The 22,751-nt window shown below is 34.7% G+C and overlaps 1 protein-coding gene across 1 annotated transcript in view; it reads right to left on the bottom strand.

The window, feature by feature from the left end:
* LRRIQ3 (leucine rich repeats and IQ motif containing 3) overlaps nt 1-22,751 on the bottom strand; it is a 145,359-nt gene that overhangs the window by 66,492 nt on the left and 56,116 nt on the right. The window contains exon 5 of the mRNA XM_017531782.2: nt 16,965-17,121. Coding sequence (XP_017387271.1) covers nt 16,965-17,121 — 157 coding nt within the window. The remainder of the gene's footprint in view (nt 1-16,964; nt 17,122-22,751) is intronic.

The raw sequence follows: 22,751 nt of genomic DNA, 5'->3' as shown, positions 1-22,751 counted from the left end.
AAAAAAAAAAAAAAAAAAAGACTATGAAACTCCAACACTCAGGAGGAACAAATTCTCTAATACCTACTTTTGATATTGCCATAAATACTAATAGACAGGTAAGATATTTTCACAGGGAAAATATAGATTTTCCAGATGTGTTTACACTATTTCAAGAGAAGAAGTGTGTTTACTATTCCTATCAGACTGATTTGGTAACTGCTATGGGGGCAGAAACAACTGTGTTTCCCTTTTCCAAATTAGACTTTTGCAGTCTCCTTTTCCAAATTAGAGTTTTATTATAAGTATGCTATTTCTATGCCACTTTATATGCTAGGTATGTGGAAAGTGAATATGTTATACTTTAGCTATAGTTTTCTAGACTATGAGTTATTGTATCTTGTCTAAGTGAAGCAGACTGGACATCTACCAGTATAACAATTTGAGGAGGATCCAAGATGGCCAAATAGGAAAAGCTCCGGAGTGCAGTTCCCAGCAAGAACAACACAGAGGGTGAGTGCCCACTGCATTTCCAAACAAATTTTCACTGCCCACAGACCAGGAGACTCCTGGGCCAAAAAGTAACACGAGTTTTCAGCACGGCGGTTTCAGCCGGTGCCGGGTTGACACACAGAAACTCACACAAATCTGGGCAGCCTGGAACGCCTGGGAGATGGAGATACCCATTCAACTGAAAGGAAGGAGCTGAGACAGGGAGCCAGGTGATCTGGTTCAGCAGGTACCAGCCCCATAAAACAAGCAATGGGAAATTCTCTGGATGGAGAGTTTCACAGCAAGTGCACCTGGACCCAGGACGGTCCAGCTCAGTGGGGGGTAGGGAAACCACCACTACCAAGGCAGTCTGCCACTACCAAGGCAGTTCATACAGCAGCTGGGTAGAACCTGTGACAGCTCAGCAATACCTTTGCTGGCAGACTGTGACTAGACCACTCTGTGTGGGGCAGGGAATCTATGAAAAAAGGCAGCAGCACCACAGGAACTTATAAATAAAGCTGACGATTCTAGGACAAAGCATCTGGGAAAAGAGGTGGTTATGAGTTCCGCTGCAGCAGACTTAAAAGAACCTGCCCAGCAGCTCTGCATGGAACAACAGAGCTCCCAGCACAGCATTTGAGCTCCTATAAGGGACAGACTGTCTCCTCAAGCAGCTTTCCAACCCCCTTATACCCAAAAAGACACCTCATAAAGGACAGCTCAGGCTGACATCTGGCAGGTACCCTTCTAAGACAAAGATAACAGAAGAAGAAACTGGCAGACACCCTTACTGTTTTGCAGCCCCCACAGGTGATCCCCACGTAAGCAGGGTCTGGAGTGGACCTCCAGCAGTCCTGAAACAGAGGGGCCTGTTCGAAGGAAAACTATGAAACAGAAAAAAATAACTTCATCATCAACAAAAAGGATGTCCACTCAGAGACCCAATCTGAAAGTCACCAGCTACAAAGACCACAGGTAGATAAAGCTACTAAGATGGGAAGAAACCAGCATAAAAAGGATGAAAACACCAGAAACGAGAACGCCTCTCCTCCTCCAAAGGATTACAACTCCTCATCAGTTAGGGATCAAAGATGGATGGAGAATGAATCTGATGAATTGACAGAAACAGGCTTCAGAAGGTGGGTAATAATAAACTTCTCAGAGCTAAAAGAACATATGCTAACCCAATGCAAAGAAACTAAGAACCTAGAAAAAGAGTTAGATGAGATGCTAACTAGAATAAATAGCTTAGAGAAGAATATAAATGACTTGATGGACTGAAAAACACAGCACAATAACTTCGTGAAGCATACACAACTTTCAATAGCCGAATCGACCAAGCAGAAAAAAGGATATCAGAGATTGAAGATCAACTCAATTAAATAAAATGAGAAGGCAAGATTAGAGAAAAATGAGTGAAAATAAATGAACAAAGCCTCCAAGAAATATGAGAGTATGTGAAAAGACCTAATCTATGTTTGATAGGTGTATCTGAATGTGACAGAGAGAATGAATCCAAGCTGGAAAACACTCTTCAGGATATCATCCAGGAGAACTTCCCCCATCTAGCAAGCAAGGTCACCATTCAAGTACAGAAAATACAGAGAACACCACAAAGATATTCCTCAAGAAGAGCAACACCAAGGCACATAATCGTCAGATTAACCAGGGTTGAATGAAATGAAGAAAAAAATGCTAAGGGCAGTCAGAGCGAAAAGTCAGGTTACCCAGAAAGGGGAGCCCATCAGACTCACAGCGGATCTATCAGCAGAAACCATATAAGCCAGAAGAGACTGAGGGCCAATATTCAACATCCTTAAAGAAAAGAACTTTCAATATAGAATTTCATATCCAGCCAAACTAAGCTTCCTAAGCGAAGGAAAAAGAAAATCCTTTATGGATAAGCAATTGCTGAGAGATTTTGTCACCATGAAGGCTGCCTTATGAGAGCTCCTGAAAGAAGCACTAAACAAGGAAAGGAACAACCAGTACCAGCCACTCCAAAAATGTACCAAATAGTAAATACCATTGACACAATGAAAAAAAAATGCATCAACTAATGGGCAAAACGTCCAGCTAGCATCAAAATGGCAGGATCAAATTCACATATAACAATATTAACCTTAAATGTAAATGGGCTAAATGGCCCAATCAAAAGACACAGACTGGCAAATTAGATAAAAAGTCAAAACCCATGGGCTCAAAAGAAAGGGATGGAGGAAGATTTATCTAGCAAATAGAGAGCAAAAAAAAGCAGGAGTTGCAAACCTAGTCTATGATAAAATGGGCTTTAAACCAACAAAGATCAAAAGAGACAATAAGGGCATTACATAATGGTAAAAGGATCAATACATCAAGAAGAGCTAATGATCCTAAATACATACGCACCCAATACAGGAGGACCCAGGTACACAAAGCAAGTTCTTAACGACCTACAAAGAGACTTAGACTCCCACACTATAATAGTGGGAGACTTTAACACTCCACTGTCAATATTAGACAGATCAACAAGACAGAAAATTAACAAGGATATCCTGGACTTGAACTAAGGTCTGAATCAAGTAGATGTAACAGACATCTACAGAAATCTCCACCCCAAATCCACAGAATGTACATTCTTCTCAGTACCGTATTGCACCTACTATAAAATTGACCAGATAATTGGAAGTAAATCATTCCTCAGCAAATGCAAAAGAATGGCAATCATAACAAACAATCTATTAGATCACAGGCCAATCAAATTAGAACTAAAAATTAAGAAACTAACTTAGAACCGCACAGCTTCATGGAAACTGAACAACTGGCTCCTGAATGTCGACTGGATAAACAATGAAATGAAAGCAGAAATAAAGATGTTCTTTGAAACCAACGAGAATGAAGACACAACATACCAGAACCTCTGGGACACCATTTAAAGCAGTGTCTAAAGGGAAATTTATAGTAATAAATGCTCACATGAGAAGTGAGGAAAGTTCTAAAATTGACATTCTATAGTCAAAATTGAAGAGCTAGAGGAGCAAGATCAAAAAAACTCAAAAGCTAGGAGAAGACAAGAAATAAATAAGATCAGAGCAGAACTGAAGGAGATAGAGACACAAAAATACATTTCAAAAAATCAATAAAGCCAGGAGTTAGTTTTTTGAAAAGATCAACAAAATAGATAGACCGCTAGCCAGATTAATAAAAAAGAAAAGGGAGAAGAATCAAATGGATGCAATAAAAAATGATAAAGGGGATTTCACCACTGATTCCACAGATATACTACAATCAGAGATTACTACAAACAACTTTATGCACAAAAACTAGTAAACCTAGAAGAAATAGATAAATTCCTGGCCACTTGCACCGTCCCAAGCCTAAACCAGGAAGAAGTTGAAACCTTGAATAGAACAATAACAAGGGCTGAAGTTGAGACAGCAATTAATAGCCTACCAACCAAAAAAAGTCCAGGTGCAGATGGGTTCACAGCCGAATTCTACCAGGTGTACAAAGAGGAGGTGGTACCATTCCTTCTGAAACAATTCCAAACAATACAAAAAGAGGAATTCTTCACAAATCATTTTATGAGCCCAACATCATCCTGATACCAAAACCTGGCAGAGAATCAACAAGAAAAGAAAACTTCAGGCCAATCTCCATGATGTACACATATACAAAATCTTCAATAAAATACTGGCAAACTGATTGCAACAGCACATCAAAAAGCTTATCCAGCACGATCAAGTAGGCTTCATTCCAGGGATGCAAGGCTGGTTCAACATATGCAAGTCTATAAGCGTTATCCACCACATAAACAGAACCAAAGATAAAAACCACATGATTATCTCAATAGATGCAGGGAAGGCCTACGACAAAATTCAACAGCCCTTTATGCTAAAAACTCTCAATAAACTAGGCATCGAAGGAACATATGTCAAAACAATAAAAGCTATTTACAACAAACCCACAGCAAATATCACACTGAATGGGCAAAAACTGGAAGCATTCCCTTTGAAATCTGACACAAGGCAAGGTGGCCTCTCTCACCACTCCTATTCAATAAACTATTGAAAGTTCTAGCCAGAGAAATTAGGCACAAAATAAATAAATAAATAAATAAATAAATAAATAAAGGGTATTCAATTAGGAAAAGAGGAAATCAAATTGTCTCTATTTGCAGATGACATGATTGTATATTTAGAAGACCCTATCGTCTCAGCCCAAAATCTCCTCAAACTGATATGCAACTTCAGCGAAGTCTCAGGATACAAAATAAATGTGCAAAAATCACAAGCATTTCTATACACCAATAACAGACTTAAAGAGAGCCAAATCAAGAATGAACTGCCATTCACAATTGCTACAAAGATAATAAAATACCTAGGAAAACAACTAACAAAGGATGTAAAGGACCTCTTCATGGAGAACTGCAAACCACTGTTCAAGGAAATAAGAGACAACACAAACAGATGGAGAAACATTCCATGCTTATGGTTAGGAAGAATAAATATTGTGAAAACGGACATACTGCCCAAAGTAATTTATAGATCCAATGCTATCCCCAATCAAGCTACCAATGACCTTCTCCACAGAACTGGAAAAAAACACCATAAATGTCATATGAAACCAAAACAAAGCCTGCATAGCCAAGACAAACCTAAGCAAAAAGAACAAAGCCGGGGTCATCACACTACCTGACTTCAAACTATACTACAAGGCTACAGTAATCAAAACAACAAGGTACTGGTACCAAAACAGAGATACAGATCATGGAACAGAACAGAGGCCCTGGAAGTAATGTCACACATCTACAACAATCTGATGTTTGACAAACCTGACAAAAACAAGCAATGGGGAAAGGATTCCCTGTTTAATAAATGTTGTTGGGAAAACTGATAGCAGTGTGCAGAAAGCAGAAACTGGACCTCTTTCTGACACCTTACACTAAAATTAACTCCAGATGGATTAAAGACTTAAACATAAGGCCTAACACCATACAAACCCTAGATGAAAACCTAGGCAAAACCATGCAGGACATAGGCATAGACAAGGATTTCATGAATAAAATACCAAAAGCATTGGCAACAAAAGCCAAAATAAACAAATGGGACCTAATTAAACTCCAGAGCTTCTGTACAGCAAAAGAAACAATCATTAGAGTGAAATGGCAACCAACAGAATGGGAAAAAATTTTTGCCATCTACCCATCTGACAAAAGGCTATTATCCAGACTCTACAAAGAACTAAGATTTACAAGAAAAAAACAAACAAACCCATCCAAAAGTGGGCAAAGCATATGAACAGACACTTTTCAAAAGAAGACACATGAGTGAGGCCAAGGAACATATGAAACTATGCTCATCATCACTGATTATTACAGAAATGCAAATCAAAACCACATTGAGATGCCACCTCATGCCAGTTAGTATGGCGATCATTAAAAAATCTGGAGAGGATGTGGAGAAATAGGAACACTTCTATACTGTTGGTGGGAGTGTAAACTAGTTCAATCATTGTGGAAGACAGTGTGGCACTTCCTCAAGGACCTAGCAGTAGAATTCCATTTGACCCAGCAATCCTATTACTGGTTATATACCCAAAGGATTATAAATCATTCTATTATAAAGACATGCACTGGTATGTTCATAGTGGCATTGTTTACAATAGCAAAGATCTGGAAGCAACTCAAATGCCCATTGACTATAGACTGGACAAAGAAAATGTGGCACATATACACCATGGAATACTATGCATCCATAAAAAATGATGAGTTTGTGTCCTTTGTAGGGACATGGATGAAACTGGGAACCATCATTCTCAGCCACCTGACACAAGAACAGAAAATCAAACACGCATGGTCTCATCCATAGGCAGGTGCTGAACAATAAGAACACATGGACACAGGGAGGGGACCATCACACACTGGGGTCTGTTGCAGGGGTTAGGAAGGGACGGCAGGAGGGTGAGGAGGTCAGGGAGGGATACACGGGAGAAATGCCAGATGTAGGTGACGGGGGGATGGAGGCATCAAACCACATTCCATGTGTGTACCTCGCAATGATCCTGCATGATCTACACATGAACCCCAGAACCTAACGTACAGTTAAAAAAAATTTGAATTAAGTTTAGCTGAAAGTAATGACTTATTCAATATAGGAGTACTTCCATCTCATATAAACTTCCAAATGTGAAAAGACCAAGGCTGGTTTGAAAACTCTGCAATTTTCTGTAATCCAGGATATTTCCAAGTTTCTACTCATATGTGGCTTTCATATTCATGGTGAAAAATGAAGTTCCAAGCCACAGGATGGAGGAAGACAGAAAGAAAAGACAAAATCCATTGCCAACTGTCTTTTGGGAAAATTTCTCAGAATCTGCCAAATACTTCCATTATGACATGGCATGGTGAGCTGAAAGAAGGGCTGCCAAATCATCTATGTTCTATTCTCCTGAACCCTGTGAATGTCACCTTGTATATTAGTTGGGTAGGGCTTCCATAAAATACCATAGACTGAGTCGCTTAAAACATAGTCTTTCTTTTTCTCACAGGTCTGAAAGTTGGAAGTCCAAGGTAAAGGTTCCATCTGATTCAGCTTCTGATGAGGGCTCAGTTACTGGCTTGCAGGTGACAGCCTTCTCACTATGTCCCAATATGGTCTTTCCTAAGCGTGTGCACATGAGGTGCATTGGGGGGTATTCTTAATCCTATAAGATCAGGGCCCATCGTTATGACTTCATTTAACCTTAATCACTTCTTTAGAGTCCCCATCTCCAAATATAGCCACAATGGGAGATAAGAATTTCAGCATATGAATTTTGAGGGTAGACATTTAGTTCATAACACTTTGTAGGCAAAAAGATCTTTGCAGATGTGATTAAGGATGTTGAGATGAGTTGATTATTGTGGTGTGCCTGATAAAATAATAGGAGTCTTTATAAGAGGGAGGCAGGACATTAGAGAGGATGTAAGAAATGAGACGACAGAAGCAAAAGGTTAGGGTGATGTGAGGTAGGGATCACAAGCCACAGAGTACAGGTACCTTCCAGAAACTAGAATAGGCAAGAAAAAAGATTCTTCCCTGGAGACTTCAAAATACACCAGCCATGTAAACAATTTGATTTAGCAAAGTCAAATCAATTTTAGTATTCTAGAAATACAAAAGAATACATTTATCTTGTTTTAAGCCATCAAATTTGTAGTAATTTGCTACAACACCAATAGAAAACTAATACACACGGCAATACTTAATTGCTAGAGAAGCTGAGAAATGCAGATTAATCCAGACAGCTAAAATTTTGGGATGCTATTGCAGAGGAAGAGAAATATGATAGATATTAGAGAGAAAACATCAGTTACTGCCACAACCAGAAATGATGGAATTTTTGCCATTATAGTGATGTAAGCTTTTAGGTTTTCTCCCTTTGGTAGACGCTTTGTGCTGTTTTTGGAAAGGGTACACGCAAATGTTTGAAATTGTCCTTCAATAGTCATTCCAATCATTCTACAATAAAAGAAACCCATGTTTTAGCTGGGCATTTGGATGGTCTGAATGAGACTATATTTCTTAGCCTCTTGTAGCCATATGCCCAACTTGTGGCCTACCAGATATAAGCAGAGTTTTGCATGGCAGCTTCTAGGAAGTTCCCATAAAGTGAACACAACCGCTCTGCCCTCTTCTTTATTCCCTTTTTCTTCTGGTTGGTAGAATGAAAGCATATGAGTGGATCTGGTGAAACTACTGTGGACCACGAGAGTACCTTCAAAATAGAAGCTGCATATGGTAGAGCAACAGGATAGAAAAAATAAAGAACTCTGAGAACATTATGATAAAGAGTTGTTATACAAGCTATGCATTGTCTATCTCTTGATTTTTATTTGTGAAAAAAGTTTTTTGTTTAAGTCACTGCTATTAGGGATGATTACTCCCAATTCTAACTACTGTATTCTCTTTCTTCTTTGTTATTTCTCTTAGAACTGTTCATGTAAAATTTTACTCATGTCTCTACATACATATCTATGACATGTATGAAAAAATTTTGCCTTTAAAATGTAACATTAGTAAAGTTATTTAAAGGCATATGTGTTTTGAACTATTATAACTAAGATATCTGGAAAGAAATTTGTTAAATATATTATTCCTAAATAAATCTTATAAGCAAATTATATTAAGCACAGGAATTCCAGCTAATGAGTAAGAATGCTTTTTTATGTAGACAGCATATTCAATATTGGACACTTTGTACTCTAAAATCATAGCCATATATAACTACAGCCTGATCATATGGACTATAGCAAATAAAAAATGTAAAAATACATTTAGGTCATTACTGCTAACTTAGAAGTTTATCCAAAACATTCCTAATCTACATGTTACTTTATCATAAAAGTTAAACTTAAAAAGAAATGATACAAATTATATCTGATGGAGATGTTTAGCAGAGGTTCTCAAACTTTTTGGTCACAGGACTCCTTTATATGCTTCAAAATTTTAAGGCCCTTAAAATTATTTATGTGTCTTATATTCTATCAATATGTCCCATATTAGTAATTCAAAGTGTAAAATGTTTAAAGTATGTATTAATTTATTTAAAATAACAAGAAACACATTTTATTTTCATGAAATTGCACATTTTTACAAAACAGATTTATATTTTTAAAAATTACTGTTAAGAGTGGGGTTTGTCTATATTTTTAAGAATAGGTTTAATGTCTGGCTTGATAAATAACAGATATTCATATCTGCTTATATATTCAGTCTCTTCTTATATCACATCATGCAGCCTCTGGAAAAACTCCATGATGAAGTGATGAGAGAATGAGAGTCAAAGCAGTGAATGCTGTTTTAGTATTATTATAAATGCCATATTGCTATGCTGGATCCTTTAAAAAGATGTCAGAAACCTAAGGTTGTTCCTGAACTACACTTTGAGAACCACTATTATTCATAATAACTAGAGAGACAAATCTTACAAAACTGGACCAATTATAGGAAAGCTAATCAAAAGACACGAAAATTCTCAATATTGTAAGAGAATGCAATTTGGGGACTATCAAAAGGACAAAGTAGACTGAGAAAAAACATTCTCCATTATTTTATCTCAGGTCAGGAGGGAAAATAACATTTAGAAAATAATAAAATAAAACTACTAATCTCAAAATTATTAGATAAAATATTATCTGCACTGAGAGGTAAATAAAGGTATTATGTTAAATGTTTTCATTAAGAATTAATTTAAAAATGGCCTAAGAACATGAATAAACATTTCTTCAAAGAAGATGCAGAAATGCCTCAAAATATATAAAAAAGTGCTCAGTGAAACCAATCATCAGGAAAATGCAAATCAAAAAACTGTGATAAGATATTATCTCATATTTGTTAAGGTGGCTATTATAAAACAATAGTTAAAAAAAGTGTTGGTAAGAATATGAAAAAGTTGAAATTCCTTTACACTGTTTTTGAAAATGCAAACTGATATAGCAGCTATGAAAAGCAGGATGGAGGTTCTTCAAAGAATTAAAGTTAGAACTATCATATGATTCAGCAATCCCACTTCTGGGTATTTATCCAAAAGAATTGAAATCAAGATCTCAAAGACATGAACACTTCCTAGTATCTTTCCCTTACTCTTTCCCTTTTCTAGGATATATTGTGTGGCATTAAACCCTCTGTTCAACTCTCTCATTTCTCCAGTAATCTCTCTACTGACCTTGAAAATTCACACAGCTTTCTACCTCAGATTATATGTTAATCTAGCATCCACTTGCTGCTTTTCAAAACCAATTCCACAATTACTTGGTTTCAAACTTTTCTTATCCACATCTATGGAGCTAGGTATAATAAATGGTGTCAAAGGTGGGTTTCTCCAGCAAGGGCTACAGCCACCCTTCTAAGCCATCAATATTGCTTCCTTGGACCTTAAAGGCTGACCTAAAAATCTCTGGCAGCCCTAGTGTCTTCCCTATAGATTCTTCTGATAAATACCTTATACTTCTACCCAATTAGACAATAAAAACCACTAATTCTCAGAATTCCTAATACTCAAGACAACTCCAGCTTCTTTATGAGGCCCATTGGTTGCAGGTGGCTAATTGACTAAACTGTACATCAGTGTGTATATTTCTCTCATGTCCATTCTTCATAAAATCAGCCTCTGCCCAGTGAGGTTTTCCTAGCTCTTTCCTATCCCCTACAAGTTCCAGCATAGAACTTGCTTAACTACAAGTTTTTAGATTTTATGATTTGCTGCAGTGCTTGGGACATGGCAAATATTCAGTAAATATCCATTTAAAATAAATTGCTTTGCTGGTGGGATCCTAAAATGAGACTTATACAAAAACAATGGACAATTTTTAGAGTAGATGTAAGAATGTCATTACAAAGCTCCTTTTTTTTTTTTGAGACAGAATCTCACTCTGTCACCCAGCCTGGAGTCAGTGGCGCACTCTCAGCTCACTGTCAGGATTCAAGCGATTCTCCTGCCTCAGCCTCCTGAATAGCTAGGATTACAGGCATGTGCCACCACACCTGGCTAATTTTTGCATTTTTAATAGAGATGGTGTTTCACCATATTGGCCAGGCTGGTCTTGAATTTCTGACCTCGTGATCTGCCCACCTCAGCCTCCCAAAGTGCTGTGATTACAGGCGTGAGCCACCATGCCCAGCCTACAAAGCTCCTTTCTTAGCATTAGTTAAGCTAGGACAAATCTCAGAAGCCGAATAATAATAAATTTTACTTTCCAGCATAAGGAAATACACCATTTCACAAAACAATGAGATAAATTGACCAAAAAATAAAAATACTTGAACATACTTTTTTAACATTCTATTTTATAAAATATGGTGACCAGTTCCATATTTCCTAAATCTCATAGAGAATCAACTCCTTCACTATTTTCTTAGTATCATTTACTGTTGAACAAGATAAAAAAGATGAGCAATAGATTCAATATTTTGGCTTGTAATATTAAAGAACTAATTATTCTCCCTCTGTCCTTCCCCTACTCATATCTACCTGAATTTAAAGTAAGATATAAAATACAAAAAGGAATCAAATAAGACTAGCTCTTGATGTGTAAAATTATAGCAACCTCACCTAGACTTGCCAGCCATGTTCTGCACTACTCTAGTGAAAGCCATCTACATAGACTGTGATGTAAATGCACTACTGTACTCTGCAATGCAGTAGTCCTGATTAAAATGAATCCCCTTTCCTGTCTTACATAGGACAAGTGACAAATTATCTCATTTGTCTAATATTAAAAAGAAAATTACACCTCATCAAAGAATATATGTGATGGCAAGTAAGCATATGAAATGCTCAACATCATATGCCATTAAGGGAATTATAAATTAAAGCAACAAGGTACAACTAGGTACCTATTAGAATGACCAAAATCCAAAATACTGACAATATCAAAAGGTGAGGATGTGGAGCAACAAGAACTCTTATTCATTGCTGATGGGAATGTAAAATAGAACAGCTGTTTGTATACATTCTTGTCATACAATCCAGCTATTGTACATCTTGGTGTTTACCCAAATGAATTAAAAACATGCTCACACAAAAGCTTGCACGCAATATTTGTAGCAGCTTTATTCATAATTGCCAAACCTTGGAAGCAACCAAGATGTCCTTCCACAGGTGAATGGATGAACTTTCATACAATGGAATATTATTCAATGATAAAAATAAAATGAGTGCTCAAAGCCACATGAAAACCCATAGACAAAACTTAAACACCTATTACCAAGTGAAAGATGCCAATCTGAAAAGGTTACACACTGTATGATTTCAACTATATGACATTTCAGAAATGGCAAAACTGTGGAGACAGTGAAAAGATCAGTGGTTGACAGGGGTAAGGTAAGAAGGATAGGCAAAGGACAAATAATTTTTAGGGCAGTGAAACAATTCTGTGTACTACAATAGTAAATAAATACAATTATACATTTGTCAAAACCTAAAACCTGTATAACATCAACAGTGAACCGCAAGGGAAACTATAGACTTTAGGTGGTAATGATGTGTCAGTATGGGCTCATCTATTTAATAAATTTACCACTGTGGTGTAGGATGTCAATTGTGGCATTTGGGAAAGTTTCTGTACTTTCTCAAATTTGTTATGAAACTAATACTGCCCTAACAAAGTTTATGAATTAAAAAGAAGAGAACTGATGATGTGGTATAAAATATAAAACAGATGTACCTGAAGACAATATTTCTATATGTTATCAAAAAATGTAGGTATTTGTTTTTGTCCACAACAACAACAAAAATTTATTTTGTAAATAAAACATATTTGAATTTTTAAAAAGAATGTGTAAACCTTTAGAAAGAAAGCAAGAATTATCTAAAATTGCATTAACTATGAACACTATTAACATCTTGCTGACTATGCCTTAATGTATTTTTTCACATCTATGTGTGTGTGTGTGACAGAGTCTTACTCTATTGCCCAGGCTGGAGTGCAGTGGTGTGATTTCTGCTCACTCCACCTCCCAGATTCAAGTGATTTTCATACCCTAGCCTCCCAAGTAGCTGAAATTACAGGAGGGCACAACCACGCCCAGCTAATTTATATACTTTTAGTAAAGATGGGTTATCACAATGTTCGCCAAGCTGGTCTCAAACTCCTGGCCTCAATTGATCCATCCACCTTGGCCTCTTAAGTACCAGGATTACGGATGTGAGCCACAACGTTGGCCTATCTGGTATGATTAAAAAATTAGTTTGTTTATATTTTTGAATCCTTATTAAAATTATAATAGATTTAAATACAAACAGCTCATCAGATTTAAAAATATATATTTAAATCTTTTGAATAATACATTTAATAATAATTAATAGAAAGGGTTCACAGGGAGAATTGTATTTGAGAACATTTAATTTTATTTGATTTTACAAAATGGCACTCAACGTAGCATGTATACAGTTCCATCAGTCTTAGTTATGAGAAATATTAATCTTTGGAAGCAAGGCAAAAATCAATAAAAATATTCTAGAATTCTAGCAAATCAGCCGTTCTAAAACAAATCTTACTTTAATATGGCTAACTGCTAGGTTATTTTATGTCAGGTGTTTTCTGGAGGCATAAAATGCCATAGAGTACAAGATGTGAACATAGTATGTTAGAAGTGGTTCCAAGAAAGAGATCCCTTTTAGAGAGGTTGTATATGGTTACCCTATACATCACTTTCCTCCTCTGCTGATAACAAGGGAGAATCAGGCACCTTCTCCAGAAGATTAAGACAGAGGGTGTGAAATTTCAATTTTTATGCCTCAAGAAGAAAGGGTATTGCTCAAGTTCTAAGAAAAAGATTAGATCATTACTCAAGGAAGTGGACTGTCAAAAAAGATAGAAATTCACAACATATAGACTGATCCTTTTCTTTCCACATGGTTGAAGCAGTAAAGGTTTCTAGCCATCACTTCCTTCCTTCACAGATACTTTCTCTCCTTCCTTGCAACATATGAACTAAATCGGTATAAGGAAGCCTCAGATGTGTGTGACAGAAAGTGGGGATGGCGGAGGGAGGAAGAGAGGGGAGCTAGGTTGCCTCTGACACAAATATTTTGGGAAATGCCCCCATCTTTTTCCTTTTGGCTCCCATGGGTGTGACTATCTCTCACACTATATCCCTTCTAAAATTCATGTTTGAAATACAGGAAGTAGATGAAAAAAGACTACTTATGCCAACAAAGTATAGGAAATAAAGGAATTACCACACAGTCCAGCCTAGGTTACTATAATTTTATAAGGAATTTGAAGCCAAAGCCCCATTGGAGTATTGCTGTGTTTGCTCTCTGAACATACATTTTGCTTAGAACAGCAGTAAACTCCAAGGTAAAAGAATAACTATACCAAAGCCAATTTTAAATATCCTTGGACATCCTAGCAAAATCTTTCATATTAGCATTCGGATTTTCTTAAAATCTACCATAATAGTATACAAGTATTCCTACAATTGGATCTAATTGAACTCCCATAGTTCTGTATTTATGCCAGCCTAATTTGTACAAGTCACAACCATGCTTTAATATCTATAAGCCATGGAAAAATAACATCCCTAGTAAGTGTTCCACACCCTCCATTTCTTCTATTCTGACCCAGTTGCTTTTGTCAAATTCATTCCCCATGGCTTCTGACTTCTGGTTCTGTATCTCATTTACAGTTAGTTCTTGCTTCATAAACATTGGATGTTTATTTGAACATCTAATTTTGCATTGTGGTATTTTCTAAGTGAATGTAGCTCGAACTCACTCCTCTGGCTCTTTGCACTTTAGGTTCCATAGTTATGGGAAATTTTAAACGCTTTACATCAAGCACATTTTATCGCCAAACAGGAGAAGATTCAGACATTGATTACTTCATCTAATTACTGAATCCTGCATTCTGCATTCTTGGCTAATACTTTGTATTCCTTTGCTTATGGCATGTTTTGTTGTGGCTGCTTTGTCTTTTTTTTTTTTATGAACTCTCAGTATTAAATTTTCATGTTTTCTCACTCCCACCCCTTGCCCTACTCCTTAAACCTTTCACTGTTCCTTTAGATTTCTCAATTATCACTATAGTTTCTTACAAACCAAACTCCAAGGTACAAGAAATCAGGTATCTCACTTAGTTGATATATTATTCTTTTATTATATTTACCATTCAAAATAAAAAAAGATAAAAGAGTAATAAGTGAATAAAAATAATAATGAATAAAATTATAATATGTAATTATTATACAAATAATAAAATAAGAAAAATAATGAAAGATAATAAAAGAATAACATTTCAACTAAGTGAGCTGAAGAGGAGAATACAAAAGAAGCCAGCAGAAGACTGAAGGATAATTTTACACAGAAAAAGAAATTATTTATGAAAAATTGAAACTTACAATTGAAAATAATTTCAATTACTTTAAGAAACTGAGATGAAGACAACTATAATATTCTATGAATGGTTATAAACAATAAAAATGCATAAGACAATGTACATATTTATCAACTATGAAAGAAAAGTTCCTAAAAGTAACATTAATAATGATAAAATTACCAGAATTATTAATAATGCAAAGATTTCAAACACTTCATAATATTCAAAATACTTGCAAATCCCTGACAATGGCATATTTTATATAACTTTACACATAATAAAAAATCTTTGGAAAATAAATATTTTATTTTCATTCATGCACGTATATATTCACTTGCATACAACACAATATATACACATAATAGTATTTATATATTTTTACACACATACATTGGTTACTAATATATTCAAATTAGTTATCATTACACAACAAATTGGTTATCAATATATGACAGTCACTGAAATCATACTCTTTATAAAGCATACAGAAATCAGGTGAGATGCTCTGAAATCAGTGATTTTATATTCTACACAGAAAGTCAAAACATACTTCACATGAACTTTATAATTTTATAATTCATACTATCATCTGGAGCAAATTAATACTGTTGGCACTGAGTGCTGATGAGGGACAAGTTTTGAGTAGAAATATATTTGCCTTTTGTATCCTATGTTTTTATTCAATAAATAACTTGCACAGGATTTAAGGACTTGAGGACATACCTATCCTATATTTGGAACGTAGGTCTTCATTTCCATTGAATTAAAACTAAGGACAGTCTGGACCTTTTTAGTCCCTTCTAACAATGCTAATGAAATAGAAATATTTGTAGCTCAGGCTACTCAGGCAAAGAGCCACATATGAAGGAGCTTATCAGAAACCAAGTGCTTTAGAAATTATAGAATGTTCACTCCAGTTAATTGTACTATAATGCTAAGTGTTCATTTCTACCATTAATTAGTGTTCAAATCAAAACAAAATTATAAAAATAAAAAAGCACGAATTCTGGAGTCAGAAGACCAGGAGTCTGATCCTACCTCTTAATTGCCTAGCTTTTGATAAGCTAAGTAACCTGTATGTCTCTTATTTTTCATATTTATCAAAATAGGATAAAAATATGTATCTCTGGTGCTATAGAAAATAAGTTACATACCACATGCAAAATATCTAGCAGAGTGCCTGGTACATAGTAGCTAAACTAACATAAGTCAGTTTCTTTCATAATTTACAACATAAGTAAATTTCTAGTTCCATTGTGTCTTCAAAGCAATTTATAATATAGCATAAAACAATTAATGAATGTTGTGTTATACACAGAATTACCACTCTTTTGCAAACAAATATTTATGTTTTCAATCACTGAGAAGTGGTTTTACATTACTATTACTACTTGTAAAAACTAAATAAAAATTATATATATAAAGCATAAATTATTAAATGGTTGTGGTATACCATTAATGCACCACAAAAATAAATTTTTACTATATAATTGTATGACTTTTTTCAATCAAGAAAATATAAACATATCAATAATGTAATGAAGGACATTTAACAGAGACTGAAGAAATAATAGTGCTACATAAATTATAATTTTAATATCTTAAATAAAAATATTTCAAAGAAAAATAATAAACTAATTATACTTACATGTTTCCAATATGCAAGCTTTCCTTTTATATTAGTTTCAGGCTTGAAAAAGAGATCCTTAAGGAGCTTATGTTCATATCCTTCGGTTATGTAAATCCGTTTTGTTTCACATCCTCTAATAATTTTTTCCTGATGTTTTTTACGCAAAAACACAGGGCTGAATATAAGGTGAGGGGAAAAATATTTGTTAGTTTCTTGACATTAAAAAAATGTGAAAATTAGTCATGAGTGCCCTTAAATCTTAGAAAATATGGTGGTAAATTGAATGTAATAATATATTTATTTCTATCATATTGCTGTATAATGCTACTTAGTAACTAATGTTTGTTCATCAGCATTCATCAGAGGATAAATGAATGCTGAGAAATTTTGGCTGATATGAATCTAGAAACAATTCTGTACTTGCATCTGGCTAAGTAAGCATTTTAACATATAATGGGAAGGAGACCATGACTAAATTATCTATAGAAATATAAGGTAACCACTGTGGAGTCTTTTTTCCTGTCCTAGTGAAGAAGTGAATTTTTAAATGTGGTAAGAGTTATTACTCTATCACAAAAATTATATTTGTACTACATTACAAACTAGGAAATATACTCTAGAGCAATATGTCCAACATAAGCCAAAAAATAATTTTAAATTTTTGATTAGCAATACTAAAAAAGTTTTAAAAACAGGTGAGTTTAGTTTTAATAGTATGCTTTATTTAACCCAAAGGATCAAAAATATTACCCAATAAATGACATCTACAAGCTAACATCATACTCAATGATCAAAAACTACACGTTTTCCCTCTAAGATGAAAAACAAAGAAAGGATGTAATCTTTCATTAAACCTACTCAACATTGTACTACAATGCCTATTGGTCTAATAAGGCAATAAAAAGGAAACCATAGACCAATGCAAGCTTTGAACACAGGCAAAAAAAAAATTCTAAATATTAGTGAAAAGAATCTAGCAATGTAAGCAAAAACTAGTAATACTATGATCATGTATTGTAAAACTCACTACATCAACAAATTAGTGGAGGGGAAAAATGTCATTATATAAGTAGATACAGAAAAGGCATTGAATAAAATTTAGCAACCTATCTCTATAGAAAAATCTTTGTAAAACAGGAAAACAATAAACCACATCAATATCATGGAGATGATTTACCAAAAATCAGTAACATCCATTCTGTGTGATAAAACAATCATTTGAAGTAAAATGATAAATGAGGTAGATGGTTACCATTAGTATTCAACAGTATAAATAAAACAAAATTAACCAAGGAAAGCAATCTTCTCCCTTCTAAGATGTTTTAAGTAGACTCCATCTATTTAGTCCTTTATTCTAAATATTTTTATTGATGACATATAAATTATTTAGGGTAAAATATTTTAAGATAATAAAATTTATAATAGTTTAAATAAGGCAGTTTACTTTCTCATGCTGACCAGTCTAGGCTAGTGAAGTAGCTCTGCTCTATAAAGTCATTCAATTTTGTTTTACCATATCCAAAATCACTGCCATAAGCTACGTGATGAATGTGTTCTAGTCCACCAAATAAGAAAATGTGAAAACAAAGAGGGAACAATAACAATTTAAGCACATAAAACCAAAGTTGTACTCATTACTTCTGTTCACTTTCCAGTGTAACAACAACAGCAAAAAATTGTAGTCGATGAATATACTTAGCCACAAAAAAGTGTGAATACAATCTCTAGTTTTCAGTCAATTGCTAAAAGAATAGAAAATAATGGATGTCAAAGGGAAAAGTAATATCCTGCAAATGCTCAATATGTGCCCTGGGAAGAGAAGAAAAAAATCTCTAATATGATGAAGCTTATATTCTCTACTATGTAGAGATAGATAATATAGGAATAAAACACAAAATATATAATATGTATGTTGCTTTTTACAATTTGCTGGCTGGGGATAATATTGCTAAGAAGAGACAAGATAATAGTGAGCATCTCAGAAAAAAACAATCTAGTCAGACCAAATACCAAGCACAAAGAACCAGGCAGAAGAATGCTTTATGAGACAAGATCACATTTGGCATGTCTGAAAAACAGAAAGAGGGTCACTGAGATGGAAAGCTGTAGAGCTTTGAGCAGAAAGGTAGATTTGAAAAGGATCATGTTGGGGAGATAATTTCTGGAATAGAGATGGGAGAAATTCTGTGGAATCTCTTCCCAGTGAAACAATATTTTTTTAAGTTAAATATCTCTGGAAATAGGCCAAAGAGCATACAGCAAAATAAACATCTATTCAAGAAAATCTATTACATCTCAGTATTAACAGTGAATCTTTGCAATTTATCACAATTTTCTCTCTTCTTTCCTTCCTTCCTCCCTCAACCTCAGTTCAACATGACAGAAGTTCCACTCTGAATAGGTACAGCCAAGAACAAAAGATCCCTTTCCCGCCAGGTTCCAGTTGAGGACTATAGTATTTTCACAAGAAATGCATACATTTACCTCACATCTTTAGCTTACCTCCATGTTTCAGAAGTATTATGTCAGGAAAGAATCGTTGAGAGATCAGAGGCTTTCTTCCTCCCTCCATCTCCCACTGACAGGCAGAAGCTCTAATCAAGTTGCAACAGGTAGAGAATACCAGATCCCTCGTAGCTCCTACTGCAGATCACTTGTAAGATGTGCCAGATGAGGAAAGCTGAGAAGACTAGAGACTGCTGTCACAGCTGAGCACTCTGCTTGTGAATATCACTCTGAAAAAGTGAGCCAGGCTTCCTTCCTCTGATCTAGAACAGTGGCACAGTGATTTTGACCAAGGATAACGGTAGCCCATACGAACATATAATCTGAAGTGTTCCCCTCATCCCTGCAAAGTGAACTGACTTTATGAAACAGAGTGTGGGGAATTTCAAGTCTAAAGGCACTGTGAAAAACAGTGGAAATTATGGTGTTAAGCAATTAAGAGGAAGATGATGGCTCCATGAGACTGAAAAGCTAAACTGAAGATCAGGTGGAAGTTTTCCAGAGAGAAAAGAGCTAACAAGAAGACTGGGATTAGAGCAAGCAGCACACGCTGGTCTCAAAGATTACTCTGGAAAGGGCCACAACTTAAAATGAATTAGACTGTGGAGCAATTTATGTCCCAGAGCATTGTTGAAGACAATAGAGCAATCAACTGGCAATATAGGCTTACACCGGGTTTGATACTAAATAAGTTCAGACAGCTTAACAGGAAAATCAGAAGAGAGTCAAAGGGAGCCCTGCTTAAACCACTGTAATCCCAAGAGCAACTACTGCTGGCCAAAGGTGGATGCTCTGAGGAGCAATATCAGAGGCTGTACAATGCAGGGAAAACAGATTTCACTACAATAGCCCAATAGTCCAGCCAAGTTGTTTAACAAATGAATAAACAGATCACAACAAGAAAACTCTGGGTGGGCTACAGCATCCAGGATTCTTACAATATATTACCTAAAATGTCTAATTTTAAACAAAACGTTATTAGGCAAAGAAACAAAAATGTAAACTATATACAAAATAGGGCAGGCAACAGAAACTGACATAGAAAGGGCCCAGAAAACAGACTAAACAGACAAGACTTCAAAGCAGGTATCATAAATATGTTGAAAGAAAATCAAGCTTTACTAAGTAAATATGCTTAAAAGATATAAAATACATTTAGAGGCATGATAATAATGCCTTTTCAAATAAAAACTTTCAATAAAGACATAAAAATTCTTTCTAAAAAACCAAATAAAAATTTTGCAACTGAGAAACACAATAAGTGAAACAAAAAAAAATTTTACTACAGTGGCTCAACAGATTATGTAATCTGAAAAACAGAAAAAAAATGAAGACAAGTGAACAGACCTACAAAAAGTTGAGGGATACAATTAAGTCCACCAACACAAATAAGGGGAGTACAAGAAAAGAAAGAGAGAGAAAAAGGCAGAAAATATTAGAATAATGGCTAAAACTTCTAAAACTTGATTTAAAAAAATTAATCTACATATCCAAGAAGTCCAATGAACACAAAGAGGTCCACATCCAGACACATCATAGCAAAACTATTGAAATCTAAAAACAGAGAAAATCTTTCTTGAAATATTTTTTTGAAATCAAGAAAAATGATGAGTCATATCCAAAGGAACCCCAATAAAGTTAACTATGGACTTCTTTTTTTTTTTTGAGACGGAGTTTCACTCTTGTTACCCAGGCTGGAGTGCAATGGCGCCATCTCGGCTCACCGCAACCTCCGCCTCCCGGGTTCAGGCAATTCTCCTGCCTCAACCTCCTGAGTAGCTAGGATTACAGGCATGCACCACCATGCCCAGCTAATGTTTTGTATTTTTAGTAGAGACGGGGTTTCACCATGTTGACCAGGATGGTCTCGATCTCTTGACCACGTGATCCACCCGCCTCGGCCTCCCAAAGTGCTGGGATTACAGGCTTGAGCCACCGCGCCCGGCAACTATGGACTTCTTATAACAAACAATGGAAGCCAAAAGGCAATAGTATGACATTGTCAAAGCTCTGAAAGAAGAAAAAAAAAAAGGAAACTCAAGAATCTTAAATCCAGAAAAATAATCTTTCAAAGCTGAAGGTGTAATGAAAATGTTTCCAGATCGATAAAAGCTAAAATAATTTATTTCTAGCAGCCTTTTAAGAGCTACTAAAGTAGGTACTTTTTAGCCTGAAGGCAAGAAATCTCCATGATTTTTAGCATTAAAAAACAGAGTGCTGGTAAAGGTAATTATGTAATTATTAATCAGTATAAATCCATTTTTTCTCTTAGTTAATTTAAGAATTAATTATATAAACATATATATACATATATATAAACCCCCTGCTTTCTCTCTATCCAAATACACACACAAGTATATATATATATAATTTTATCATTTTATTTGTATATTGTTTTATATATATACATACATATATTGTTATATATAGACATACACATATATAATTGTATTGTTGTATCTATAACATATAGAACTATATCTGACAATAAGAGCCCAAGGAGGCAGGTGAAGAGCAAAGTTGGAAAAGTGAAATTACCCCAGATGGTAGCTCAAATCCATAAAAATGAAGAAAGCTAAAAATAATAAATAGAAATATAACAAATGCTATGAATATGTCCATTCTTAGTTTCTTTAAAAAAACTTACAATTTTATTTTACTATATGTGCTGCCGAAGCAAGCACAAACTTACAATCTTATAATGTAATAATTATAGTTACAAACTGTTGGATTTGTAACATGCATAGATGTAATATGTCTAATATTAATACTATAAAAATTGGAATAATGCTATATAGAAATAATGTTTCCATATCTTACTAGACTTAAGTTAGTATAAATTTGAAGTAGACAATGGAAAGTTAAAGTGTATATTTGAGGCCTAATAAAAGTACCAAGAAAATCACTAAAAATATACAATTAAAAAAATGATTAAAGAAATCTAAATGTTACACTATAAAATATTCACTAACAACAAAAGCAGTAAAGGAAGAGAAGAACAAAAAAGATATGACATATCTGTTTATAATGTTAAGATTTTTTATTTTTAAATACATTTTCCCAATATTCTTATATAATTAATTTTACATGGCTACATTTTAAATATAATCTTTAATTTTATTTTCATTTTCTTTCTAAAATATACTATATTGTTAATTATTTTTATAAAGCCTTTTAGAAAGTAAACCCATAGAATTGAAGGATGCAAATAATTTCCACATCCTATAGATGTTAAAACCTAATTTTTATCTCAGCAAAAGTGTTTATTCACTCTTTCATGAATTGCTCAAGCATTCATTC

This window comes from Cebus imitator, unplaced genomic scaffold (genome assembly GCF_001604975.1).
Source record: "Cebus imitator isolate Cc_AM_T3 unplaced genomic scaffold, Cebus_imitator-1.0 Scaffold3, whole genome shotgun sequence".
Taxonomy (NCBI): domain Eukaryota; kingdom Metazoa; phylum Chordata; class Mammalia; order Primates; family Cebidae; genus Cebus; species Cebus imitator.
This window is presented reverse-complemented; position numbering and strand designations above follow the sequence as displayed.